The sequence below is a fragment of the Lissotriton vulgaris genome, chromosome 2_1, assembly GCF_964263255.1.
Source record: "Lissotriton vulgaris chromosome 2_1, aLisVul1.2, whole genome shotgun sequence".
Lineage (NCBI taxonomy): Eukaryota > Metazoa > Chordata > Amphibia > Caudata > Salamandridae > Lissotriton > Lissotriton vulgaris.
In genome coordinates this window covers 1,464,413,230-1,464,426,992 of record NC_141687.1, presented here as the reverse complement: position 1 = coordinate 1,464,426,992, position 13,763 = coordinate 1,464,413,230, and the positions used below count along the sequence as shown (strand labels likewise).

The 13,763-nt window shown below is 47.6% G+C and overlaps 1 protein-coding gene across 4 annotated transcripts in view; it reads left to right on the top strand.

Moving 5' to 3' along the window:
- Positions 1 to 13,763, top strand: part of SLC37A2 (solute carrier family 37 member 2) — a 926,772-nt gene that overhangs the window by 74,808 nt on the left and 838,201 nt on the right. For all 4 annotated transcript variants that reach the window (XM_086957324.1, XM_086957323.1, XM_086957320.1 and 1 more), the window contains one exon: positions 3,204 to 3,294. In XM_086957324.1, the coding sequence (XP_086813450.1) occupies positions 3,204 to 3,294 (91 nt within the window). The remainder of the gene's footprint in view (positions 1 to 3,203; positions 3,295 to 13,763) is intronic.

The following is a 13,763-nucleotide window of genomic DNA, read 5'->3' as shown; positions in this document are numbered from 1 at the left end:
ACTGTACTGCACACCATCATCTTCTGGGTGATTTCGGTTGGGGAGGTCTGCATTTCTTTTTCAGTTGTGTTGATGTACAATCTCTTTTGTAAAGTATAAGATCAACTTTTCATGGGGTGTTACTTTCCTTTTTGAGTATGTCTGTTTAATATAATGCAAACTCTTGTTCTATATGTGTACATATTTTGAATAAGGAAATCATGTTGGAGATTCGTAACAAACTTTTTCTGCCTGATTAACAAAAAGAAAGTAAAGCAATGTTAAAAAAAGGATATTGCCAGTCACCTTGGAGTTCCACGACCTCATATAGGAATTCGGCCTTCGGTCTTGTTCCTCTATATGGTTGTGAGACTCCACGGTGACTTGCAATATCCTTATAATGTACGCAAAGGGGTACTTTATCCCATATGTATTGGTATCTGTGTCACAGTGTGCATGGATGTTGGCTGTGTGTATGCAGTATACAAATGTTTGACCGAGTAGCTTTATCAACTCTAGTTTCTCATTTTTGACACGGTCTTCTGAGTACCACAAACATTTTCCATTTTTTTCACAAAATTAGACTCCACAAAATGTAAAAATAAATGTCCAGAGAAAAATAAACATTGTCAAATTTCATGACATGCACGTTCTCCACCACAGTAAAACGACCAGGTACTAAAAATATAAAATTACTAAGCACAATATAAGGCCGTACATTATATTGTTAAAGTCCTCCTCCTAATGTGTTTCCCTTGCTTCGCTAAGCCTTTGTTTTCATGCACTCTTAATGAAATGGTCCACTATCTCAAATGTGGTCAAATTCCCTATGTCGGGTGGCAAGGCCATAGCCTCTCTTGCAGACTTCATTCGATTCTAATAAGAGCGGCTTTAGTCAACAATACTCGGGTGTTTAAGCCTTCTGAGTCTCTCCTCTAAACGGTAGAAGCTTTTCTGAAGATTTGTTGATTTGAATTCAGAAGCCATAGCTGCCATTGCAGATGTGTTCTGTCTTGCCTACAGGCTGCTTTAGACCTCATGCCTTCATTACACTCCAGCTCCTATTCTTGTCCTTGTAACATTTCTTTTTTACATTGTTGTTGATTGAATCAACTTTATTGTTCCATTGATAATGTTTTCTTGCAGCATCCAATATCAGTGCATCACATTTCTTGCTGACTTCCCCACTTTATTGATATTTATTTTTGTTAGGACCAGACAGTAGCACACTGCTATCTGGCTGCTCGGTTTAAGAGAAATCATTCAAAGTGGACCACCGCCAGTGTGTGCATGCATGGAGGCCGTTTTAAAATGATTTTTCTTAATTCATATCGAGAATCATTACAAGACGGGCACTTTGCCTGTGCGTAAGCTAGCACATTGACCATCTAAGAAAAACATAAGTACTGGCAGATATAGGTATGTTTAAAGGTTTTTCCAGATCCTCTAAGTTTACAAACACGTTTTGGAAGTGAGAGAGCGGAGTCCCCGATAAGCCCTTGTTGTATTTTTTAATATTGGGTAACTCTGAAGACAAGAATGCAGTCGTTGACATAAGAGACGGAAGTGTTGCATACTGCAAAATACCACCAAGCACTTATCTCTGAAATTAGTAATGTGCTTCAAGTATATTATACATCATTGTCCCACAACTGTCAGGACAATTTACAAAGGATGTCGCTCTGATTCAATTACATTTCTAATCTAAAATCCGTCCCATCACTATTTCTACAAACTCAGTGGCACACAGCAATATCTGGCAATATACCATCAAGAACTCGCGACAAATCACCCATTCCGGCGATCAAACATATTCACTACTTTGTTTCCACTGTAACCACACACTATTATTAGAAATGCATAAATCTCAATGCAGTCTCTACTAACTGCAACTTCTACCAGACCAGCAAGAACATCAACTGCACAGTAATTTTATACCAAGCTGCATGGAAACCTAGACCGGAAATTACACAAAACCACCCAGGAACCCGAATACAATGAAACGCATAAATTACAACAGCATACATTGGCGAAGACACTCAACCTGTGACTCTCAGAGAATATCCACCTTTCTTCTCAGATACGTTGCAGAAAGGTAAAAAAAAATACAAGATTACAAGACAAAATTATAGTAGTGCCGGGAGAACATGCAAACAGTTATTGTTGTGGAAACTTGCGAGAGTACCCTTGATACAAGCGTCACAAATTCACAGGGGTTTAGAAATCCTTCATTTGCCAATTTACCATATGGAATAATATTGAGGTGAAACTCAGACTAGACCATTAGGTGTCTATGCTCATGGATGTCTTTTTCATGTTGCCACCAACCTGTTGACATTTGAAACGGGTGGATTGAGTTAAACTAAACATTCAAGTTTTCTTTTGAGTGTTGGAATTTGCGTGTGCTTTTGCATATTGAAATAGATGTTGCCTTTTAGTAATGTGCACCTGGATGGAGTAGTTTTAGTATGGGTTGTACTGCTTGCTGTACAAAAGGTTCGATCACCTCCGGGGAATTTCTGTTTGAGTGCTCAGTTAGAGCTGTCCAACAAGTTCAAAAGAGTGGCAAGCTGTTCCTTGTTTCACGCCTTTACCTGTGGTGCTCAGTATTCCAATACATGGCGAGCGCCAGTGTGACCCCAATTGGGGTCTAGCTTTGTAGGATTGATTGAATTACAAAGTGGCAACAATGAACTGAAGGGAGCTGACAAAAATAGCTTCATTCACCCTTCAACTACTTCACACACATATGCGGCTGATCATATTTGGAAAGGTTGGTGGAAGGTCAGAAGAGTGGACACCCTCAGGAGTGTAGCCTCCGTTGGTGCAGGAGGTGCAATGGCACCAAGTCCCGCTGAAGCTGCATTATTGGTGTATTTTATCATTCTAACAGCCACTGGACACCCAATGGTGACATTAATAGTGCAACTTGGAGGTAATAGGGAGCGCACTGTGAATGAGAGCAAGAGCCTATGGTCTTCTTATGAAGATGCAATAATGGGATGTAAGGAAACTCCTTAAAATGTAACATGGGGAAACCACTGTAAAGTAACATTAAGCTAACTTCTAATTGGAGAAAGAACACAGACATAGATTGGGAAGGAATGTTGGAAGACAGCCTGCAAAATGACCTAGTTTGGAAGACCCAAATAAGGTTGCATTTTAGAAACATTATTGATGAAGACATTGAAATGTGATGATTTCTTTTATTTCTCTTTCTTTAGAGTCAGTTGCACATGAACTGTTCTAATGTCCCAGGGCCACACAGGAACACCTCTATCAATGATACGACCTGGTGTGATTGGGCTCCTTTCGGTAAGATAATGAATACTGATGATTATATTTTATTTGAACATTTTCTGTGCTGATGCTCTGCTTATCCTTTCAATGGCTAGAAGAGCTCTTAAGCTATATCATTGGAAAACAAATGCACCATTAAAAATCGGAATGGCTATGCAAAAATAGGAAGGTCCACAGAACCTGCAAACTGGAAAATCTTTCTATTTTTGTACATATTACATTGTGGCAGGATTTAATTAAAATTAATCAAGCTCTTGAGTGTCCCCATGCTGACAGTTCAGGAAACGACATTTCAAAACAATTGGTACTGATGACATTGCAAATTAGTTTTTTTTTTTTTTTTTTTTGTAAGACCTTTATTGGTAAATGCGCTCACGTACACAGCAATTTGCCTACAACCCATAAAGGGCCGGCTGCTAACACAACAACAGTGCAGATTTGTAAGCACATAGCAAGGATAACAGGTAGGGACAAGTCAAGTCTGTAGAGAGCAGCAAATGTCCATAGGCCAGATAGAGATGAGCCTCTACAAGCGTTCCCCACTTAAGTCCTGTAGGTCTTATTTTGCATTTTTTTCAAGAACAGTAACAAACCCCCCACCCCCAACTAAACCATCCCGGTCTCAGATCATGTAAAGTGCTTATTAGTGGTGCAGAAGTAGAAAATAGTGCAAAAAGGTACGCATGTGACTGCTCAGAAGCAGATAGGAGGTATCATTTCAGAGGCACGAGGAATCTCACGCCACTAGGCGGCGTGCAGGATAGGGGAGACTGGAAACTCAAACCGCCCCCCAGAAGCACATTGAATCAGATCCAGACATCCCGTTGCAACACTCATCAAACAATCAAGCATACAGGCTAACCTTCAGGCATTCCGTCCACAAGCAAGCACCCCCCATCCCCATCCTCAGAGCTGTCAGTGTCTTCCAATCCAAGCATATAGGCAGAGTACGAGGCCCAGATATCCCGAGGTCGGGACTTCTCCGGTAGCATTTCTGCATAGCACGTCAACTGGTCCCTGCAATAAGCCATATCTTTCAACCACAATTGTGCATCAGGCGCCCTCCTACCTCCCCATCCCATAGCCACTCTCCGCTTAGCGAGTTGTAAAGCCAGCACAATCAGTTTCCGGTCCTTACTCGGCACACTCGAAGCAATTCCCAGTAAACAGACGCACATCCATCAGCACCGTTGTGGCCGTCATTTTAGTGAGGGCATCTGTCACAGCCAGCCAGAAATCATACACTTTGGGACAGCCCCATGCTAAGTGTACAAAGTCCGCATCATCCGCACCGCACCGAACACATGTCGCAGCATCTCTGAGGCCGTACCGAACCAACTGTTTGGGAGTGTAATACCACTGATGGAGAAATTTATAATGAAGCAGGCGAAAATTGCCGTTAGCTACATAACTGCCGGTCATGGAGCAAGATTCGGACCACTCCTCGTCCGTCAGAGGTTCAGGTAAGTCCTGATCCCATCTGGCCTTGGCCAGCAAAGCCCCCCCCCCTTCGTCTTCCTGGGCAGCTTTGTACAGTCTGGAGAGCAACTTTACCCTGTCCGTCGTGGTGTAGAGCAGCTGTAATGCACTCAATGTTGGGGGTTCATCCGGGAATGTAGGGTATAAGGAGCGTATGGCCGCACGGAGCCGAACATAAAGGAAGGTGGCCATGGCCTCGTTGGTGGACGGGTCCGTCAGTGCACGGAGCGGCAAGAACTGGGCCCCCGGAAATAGAGTCCCCATAGTGTGGAGCCCGGCTCCCTGGAGTACTTGTAGGCCTCCGATTTCGCCCGTCACTGAGATATCGGAGTGATACAGCAGCGGCATGTCGGGAGCATAGAGCGGCAGTCTATCGGCCCTCCTGCCCAGTTCATGCCATGCCTCCGCCGTAGAGCGAACGGTGTCCACTTCCCCTTTCTCAAAGATCGAGTGGGTATTGCCCATCATGGCCCGCAAAGGAAAAGGTAGAACGGCACTGGCCTCAAGCGCTACATGAGGGGTGTACGGGGGGGCAGATATCCAATAGGCAGCGAAATGTGCTTGTGCACAGAGGTAGTACAATTTCATATCCGGGACAGCATAACCGCCAAGAGCATAAGGCTTAGTCAACACCTCCCACGCCACCCTAGGCTTCTTTCCCGCCCAGACCAGGGAGATCAGCAACGAGCGCAGTTGTGCAAAAAAGTGAGAGGTCAGCCGAAGGGGAACGTTTACAAAAAGATATAAAAATTTCGGTAGTACAACCATTTTGATTAAAGACTCGCGATCCGCTAGTGTAAGAGGGAGCCTGACCCACCGGGCCACTTGGTCCTCCAGCTTAGATACAGCTACCCCGTAGTTGGCTCTGATAACTTCCTGACTGCTTCGGTGGACCTGGATTCCAAGATACCGTACCGAGTCCTCAGCCCACTCCAGAGGAAACTCCAGAGGGAACGGCACAGTGATATCCGTGAGGGGCAGTAGGATAGATTTGTCCCAGTTAATGGTTAATCCGGAATGCCGCCCGAACCGAATAAATTCCCGCAGGATAGGTTCTAGATGTAGGGCAGGTTCACGCACATACAGCACCATATCGTCTGCATACATAGAGACAGCCAATGAGCGGAGGGGAAATTTCAGGGCAGCCGCAGCGTACCTCTGCCTCAAGACGCAAGCCAGTGGCTCCATAACAAGTGCAAATAGTAGAGGGGAGAGAGGGCAGCCCTGTCGGGTGCCCCTCCTCACCGGGAACGCGGCAGAAACATGGCCGTTAACTCTGACCCGCGCCATAGGGTCAGTGTACAGCAGAGTCACCAGCGAAGTGAAAAAAAAGGGAACACCCATGCGATGCAGGATAGCTATCATGTACCTCCATGCCACCGAGTCAAACGCTTTTGCAGCATCTAACAACACAGCCACTGCAGCCAGGTCCGGTTTGAGGAGATGTAACACAGCGAATAAGGCTCTGAGATTGTGTGTGGTCGAGCGAAGTGGTATAAACCCCGACTGGTCTGGTAAGACCATCACCGGAAGCAGCAGCCGTAGCCGAGTGGCCAGCACCTTAGCTATAATTTTAACGTCAGTATTCATGAGCGAAAGGGGACGATAGGACTCACAGCGATCCGGAGGTTTCCCAGGTTTCGGTAACGCCACCAACAAAGCCTCCCTCATTGTGGGCGGGAACCGGCCCCGTTCCACAGATCCCTCCAGCACCATCGCCAACTGCGGGAGTAGAATGTCAATATATGCTTTATAGAATTCAGCCGGTAGACCGTCAGTGCCGGCTGCCTTCCCGTTAGGTAAAGCCGCAATCTCCTCCCTCAATTCCGCCTCAGTGATATGGTGCATCAAGAATTCCTGCTGCCCCCGCGAGAGCCACACTAAAGCTATGTCAGCAAAGTAGTCAGCAATTTCAGCCTCCGACGCCGTCTCGGCATATCCGTACATGCCTTCATAATACCTGGTAAAGCATTGCAAGATGCCAGGAGTGTCCGTGACGACCTCACCGTCCTCCACAATCTCCTGGACAGAACAGTGTTTGGCCCATGGCTGTCGTATGCGGTCCGCAAGTCCCTTGCCCGGTCGACCCCCCTCGCCATAGTAGCGCGCCCTGGTATGCTTAGATAAGAATTTAACCTCTTGGTCAGCCAATTCATTATATTCAGTCACTTTTGATCGTATATCGGCCAGGAGTGAGTCCTCAGAGCATTCTTCCAAGCGCCTTTCCAACCCATTCAACTCTCTCTCCAACCGGGACATGGAGTCACGCAAAGATGTTAGCACCCCAGAGCGCAGTCCAATACACGCCCCTCGAACAGTCACCTTGAAGGCCTCCCATACTGTGCATGCATCATCAACCGAGCCGACATTTTTATCAAAAAACTCCTCGACAATCGTCCTGAGCCTTTCACAGAGCACTGGATCAGTCAGAGTGCCCGGCGACAATCGCCAAGTGAACGGAGCAGGCGTGCACAGCGGCATCTGCAACAGCAAGCGGACCGGAGCATGGTCAGACAGTGTACGCGGTAGATGCGCAACATCCAACACCCAGCCACACACATCCCGTGTCACCAGCCAGTAGTCCAGGCGCGACCAAGTGTCGTGAGCAGAAGTGTAACAAGTACCCTCCTTCCTCCCGGGGTTTTTCATACGCCACACGTCAACCAGTCCCAATTCACGCATACCCCCCACAATCTCAGTAGCCGCCCTCTTTCGCACACATGGTCTGTCCCGCTTCCTATCCAACTCCCCATCCAGGACCACATTGAAATCACCCCCGCAAATCACAGCCGACTGAGGTAAACAATGCACCTTATTCCAGAGCGTGATATAGAAATCTGGGTCATCAATATTAGGTCCATACACATTTATGAGCGTAATCGGTGAGCCACACAAAGTACCATGCACAACAATATATCTTCCTCCCACGTCCACTTCTGCATGTTGAACAAGAAAAGGCACAGATTTTTTAACCAGAATCATTACCCCGCGTGCATATGAGGAATAACTGGATGCAAGTCGAACTCCCGCCCACTTCTTACCCACAGTGTCCGCTGCTGTACCCCACAAGTGCGTTTTCTGTAGAAAGGCAACGTGCGCGCCATGTCTGTTAAGAAAGGCCAACACCTGTCGTGATTTTTGTGGGCGATTCAAGCCCCTGACATTCCACGTAACACAAACGAGTTTACCCCCCCCTGTCATTCAACCTTCCCAGGAACCTAAGCTGACAGATAGTAGTCCACCCTCCAATTGCAGAGCGAGTTCCACGTGCAAAACCTACCAGCGCAATCCAAACAGCGTACCCCTTAGGAAAACACCAGGCCTTACCCACCCCCCACCAAGGCCTATGCCACACATACCCCCCAGCACATTGAATGTAATACCATGACCGAACCCAGGACAAAAACTCCCCTTCCATTCCCCCACCACCCACTTCAGCATCCCCAACCCGCCAAAGCCGACCCCCTCCCCCGTCCCCCAACAAGCCCAACTGCGAATTCAAAACTGTGTGGGGATCTCCCATACTCGGGGACGAAGCGGCGCACTTCTCCCGCCAGAAATCTGACGAGAGAGCGGACCGTACAAGTGATAGGCGCAATCCCCGTCCCCCCCCCCCCTCCCCCAACAGCAAAGCAATAATCATTCTTGTGAAATATGTCCACCCTGTGGTTCCAGTCAAGCAATTGTTCCTCTTGGCTAGAGGTTTGCAAGGTCCCACGCAGAGCCTCCGCACTGTGCAGTACAAATATAACTAAAGAGAAATAGTGCAAACAGTTACCTAGAAGGGCCAAGTTCGCCATTCCAGCAGCAGTGTATGTCACAGATGGCCCCTCTTCCCATCAACTGCAGGGAGAAAGCAGCAGCCGTTACTGTCTCATGAACCTATTTTTCATATCGACTCCAGTCAACACAGCTAACCTCCTCGGACTGCACACAGCTATTCGACATCCTCCATGACGTCCTCCTCCGGGTCTGGTTGCACATTAGCGTCTCTCTTGCGTTTCTTTTGTTTCTTCGCGTAGTCCATGGCCGCCTTGGGAGTAGCAAAAATTTTGTTATCCATGGGTGGCCCTATCCGCAGGCGCGCCGGGTACAACATGGCGTAGGGAATGTTCTCGTCCCGCAGCAGTTGTTTCACCTGAGCGAATTCTTTGCGCGTGGTTTGGACCGCCATAGTAAAGTCGTGGAAGAACTCCAGGCGGTTGCCTTGGTAGTCAATGGTGCCCTTCTCCCTGGCGAGACGTAGCACTAGGTCCCGGTCTCTGTAGTTAAGGAGCCGAGCTATAATTGGGCGCGGGGCAGCGCCCGTTGCCGGTCGCTTAGCTAGCGATCTGTGTGAGCGCTCCACTATGAAAACTTTCGAGAACTTCTCAGCGCCAAAAATGTCCACCAGCATCCTCTCCATGAAGTCTTCCATGCGGCCCACGTTCGTGGTCTCCGGAAGGCCCGTAACGCGGATGTTGTTGCGCCTGGACCTCCCCTCCAAGTCCTCGTTCTTAGCCTGGATGACCGCTAGCACCCTCTCCATATTAAATACCTTGGTGGACATAGTGGCCAGTCCATCCTCCGTCGCCGATACCCTCTGCTCCACCTCTCCCATCCGCTCATTCTGGCGATCGAACTGCGAGGCCAGATGATCGAGTCTGTGATTGACCGCCTCCATGGTGCATTCTATGGATTGCAATGTTTTCTGCATGGCAACCAATGTATTTTCCAGGGTCGGGACCCCGCCAACGGCCCCAGAGGTCCCGGCGTCCGGTGGCGATTGCGATAGAGAGGTCGCCGTTTTCTTCGTTTCGAAGTTGATCTTGGGTTGGTACGATCCTGTCTGCCCATGTTGCGGTTCTGCAGCTATAGCAGCCCTCCGGTTGTAGGATCCACCGCCCACGTGGCCACGGGTTCCCTCAAACTGCCGTCGGATAAGCAGGGCGCGATGGAGCCGCCGCGGGGTGAGTCTGCTAGATGCGAAAATGTCGAGTGGTCAACCAGCCAACAGTCGCCGCTGCTCGCCGTACTCTCGCCTCCCGTCCGCCTCCCAGCCGAGGGCAGCTTGCCGGAGAAACCCCGCGAGGCCTAGCACCCCTTCCGCAGCCCCGGCCTCGCGTCGGTCTGCTTCCCGCTCACCACCGCTCGCCGGACAGTGGCTTCACCTCTTCAGTTCCCAGCACCAGAGAGCCGTCCAGTAGGCGTCGGCCTCGCACCCAGACTCCGAGCAGCTCCGAGGTCGATAGAGAGGCAGGAAGGCAGTGGCAGATGTAGATCGGGGGGCTCCCACCGGCGTGCAAGCAGCGCCGCCAGTCCGCGCAGCTCCGGACGGCAAACCGCCAGCCGACTATTAGACCAATATCTCCTCCGCACAGTCGTCCAGGCGGGTGAAAATTCACCAGTCGTGCCCCCGGAGTCTTAGAAGTGCCTCGCCGTCGAGTCGGGGGGAGTAGGCAACGGGAAATGCAGGATTTTAGTGCAAATTTTAGACGGTCCCGGCAGAGCCTCACATACGTGCGGCCATCTTGCTCAGCGCCCTCTAGCGCCCCCGACATTGCAAATTAGTTAATTACATTACAAACCAAATTGCCTGGTTATGAATCTTAGTATTTATAAAGAGTGCCTCTTAATCAATTTGATAGATTATTGGTAGATGCACAGCTTGATTATTCAGATTTTTTGTCTTTGATTAGTTCAACTTTGTTGTGCTCAATGAGGAGACGTCGAGGGCCCACGACGTCTAAATAACAAATTTATAAGTGAAACCAGAGGAACTCTGGTGTCATCCCTTATCGGCACACACTTTCTCGTGTCTCTTTATTGAAAGAAAACACTTTCAAACCATTTTCATCGTTTCTTTCATTTATTTCATGATTTTCATTGTTTTGTTATCAGTTTTCATCGTAATTGTGATCATTCATACATCAGGCGATATCAAAAAACGTGTCCAATGCATTTCGGGCATTTAAAGTGGCATGCCCTTCATCAGGGAATTGATAAAGCCTGTAGTGAACGTTGTCGAGATAATCTGATTTCGAAATACGAGCCCCGGACAAGACGCGAGACGTATAAACTTCAGATTATCTCGACAACGTTCACTACAGGCTTTATCAATTCCCTGATGAAGGGCATGCCACTTTAAATGCCCGAAATGCATTGGACACGTTTTTTGATATCGCCTGATGTATGAATGATCCCAATTACGATGAAAACTGATAACAAAACAATGAAAATCATGAAATAAATGAAAGAAACGATGAAAATGGTTTGAAAGTGTTTTCTTTCAATAAAGAGACACGAGAAAGTGTGTGCCGATAAGGGATGACACCAGAGTTCCTCTGGTTTCACTTATAAATTTCTTAATCAAATTGGACTTTAATCACTTAGTGTTAGCTAATACTCCTTTGTGACTTTGTTCATGTACTGTTCCTGTTAAGCTCTGCAATTCGCTGATACCTCTTGAGTCCAGGAGACGTCCTCACCCTTAAGCTTCCTACCAGACCTCCGAGAGTACGAGAAGTCCAGCCTTAAATAAATAATCTTGAATGTGGTCAGAGTTTACTACTGCCAGCTGGTTAGAGCTGTTGGCCATAACTGTGAAGTATCTCGTTTGTAGCTCTGAGTGGTAAGAAAACATTCCACTGTGTTAATCTGTTGCTCTAAAGAGGATGTTCTCTCCCCAGAAGCCAGGCCAGCGTTACCCCTGATGTATCTCCTTCCCTGGGTAGCGTCTGTCTGAGTGATGTGCACGAGTATTTATCTAGTCTGTCATACAAGCTCCATAATTTACACTTTTTATCAGCAGTATCTATTTGTATTATTTGAGAGCCTAGAGGGCCTTCCTCAACTCAGACAATTTCTGTTTTTAAGACCTTTATGTCCATCCTAGGGCCGCCGTATTAGATTAAGTGCCCTAGGGCCGCGACAGGCATTTGCGCCAGCTTTGTGCACCCCTGGGGCACTTTGGTATTACAGAATGGGGTGCAGACACTTGTGTGTCCCCTTCAGTAAAACCGATAGCACTGGTGCACTTAAAGCAACAAAGCTACCTTCAAGTGGCGTTCCCTCATTTGCTTAGGGGCATGCCTTATGCAAATGAAGAAATTATTTCACCTGTGCACCTGGACCATATTACAGACACTGGCGCCACCAAGCTCTCGGGGGGCTCACTCACAGTGTACCCCTTAAGAGCAGCCCCCAGGATGGGGGAAAATGAGTACTATGGACCCCCCAGCCTCCCCATCAGGCGAGTGCAGTCAGTCACTGACTACACCCACGTGCAAGGGAATCTCTAACCCCCTTCAAAAGTGCAGGGGAGTTGCTACCTGCACTGTGGAATTAAGGAGCGGCTGCCTTGGGGCAATGCATTCATTGTAATAGGGCGCATTTTCTTTGTTTGTGCCATCGCACCTTTTAAAAGGTGCGCCTAGCGCATACTATGAAAATGCGTAATAGGGCCCTTGATCTGTGCTGTAGTTCTCTGTTTTACACAGTCATGTTCTTAAGATAACTACCTTCATTGCATCACCATCTATACCTCTTGCTGATGAGGCGTGTCCATTATCCTCAAAGTATGTGGGATATATTAAAGTTCATTGTGCTTCTGAGTTCAGGGTTTCTGCTGTCAACCTCCAGGGGCCTTATCCTGGTAAATGCGCATTTTCATTGTTTGCGTTGGGCGCGAACAGTGGAAATGCATCCTATTACCATGAATGCACTGTCTCCAGGGCAGTTGCGAACTCATGCTGCCCTTGGGCCAGAGCATTCCTCTGAAAAACGGAGCAGCAGCTTTACAGCCGCTCTGTGTTTTCACAGTTCAGGCAGCAACCCAACTGCACTTTTAAAGGGGTTTAGAGATCCCCTTGCAGCTGGGTGCAGTCAGTGACTGCACCCACCTGCAAGATGTCTGGGGAGTCCATGAGACCCCCTTTGCCCCCTCCAGAGGGCTGCCATCAGGGGACACAGTGATCGTGCGCCACCTTCTAGATGGCACACTCTCGGTGTGCCTCCTGAGTGCTTGTTTGCCTTTGTGTCTGTAATATGACGCGGGTGCAGAGGCAAAGAGATTCCATAATTTGCATGAGGCAAGCCCCGGTGCAAATGTAGGAAGGCTCCGGTTTTGTCTTTATGGTGGTTTCACAATATATCTACCAAATGAAGCCTGTTCATTGTGTTAGAATCTGTCCTTGGTTCCTGACATTACATAATTAAGTCCCCTGTCCACTTCATGGAGATATTCAATGGGACTCTGGTCACTAATAAGCTCGGGTTAACTTATAAATCAGGACTATTGGGAGAAAATACATTCATGTGGCCTTTATCTATATCGATGCTTTAGCCTATGGTTTTTACCTATCTAATTTGCCATTCACCATTAAATACCACCGTCCCTGCCTATGGCGGTTGGTGTAAATGATTACCGCGTTTTACTAGTATAATTTTGTTTTTGATAGAGACTTCTAATTGACCATTAGGGAATTTTCAAAAGATGAAAAATGTGCAGACTGGAACTGGAAACTTTTTCAGTAATACACCTGTGTGCCGGTAGGTAGGTTTATGTGGCTCCGTGTTGACACTGTTATGCTCTGGCATGCAGGAGTGGTGCCTTTATAGGCTCGGCATGTCATCAGTTTCTGCCTTTTCACACCACCAGATGCGGATCTATAGCTATCTCTTCTCTCTTTGGGACTTGTTTAACTCATGAACTTACAGTGTACAAGGGGAATGTCCCCATTTCAAAACAACAGATTTTAAACCTTGTAATGACTGTGATGAACAAATGTTTGTGACGGATCCTCATCAGAAATGCTAGGAGTCAATATGGAGGTCGCTTGTTGTGCTCCAAGACTTTTAGTAAGACCATAAAAAAATCAATGTGGGACTTGTTCCACTCCCCTCACTTTCGTACTCCTGATAAGGTGCAAGGGCATTGACATACCTTTTGAGAGAGCTCCAGAAGCTAGTCAACTTAACCCCTTCCATGCTCATGACGAGCTCAGCTCGTCATGAGGCACAGTTGA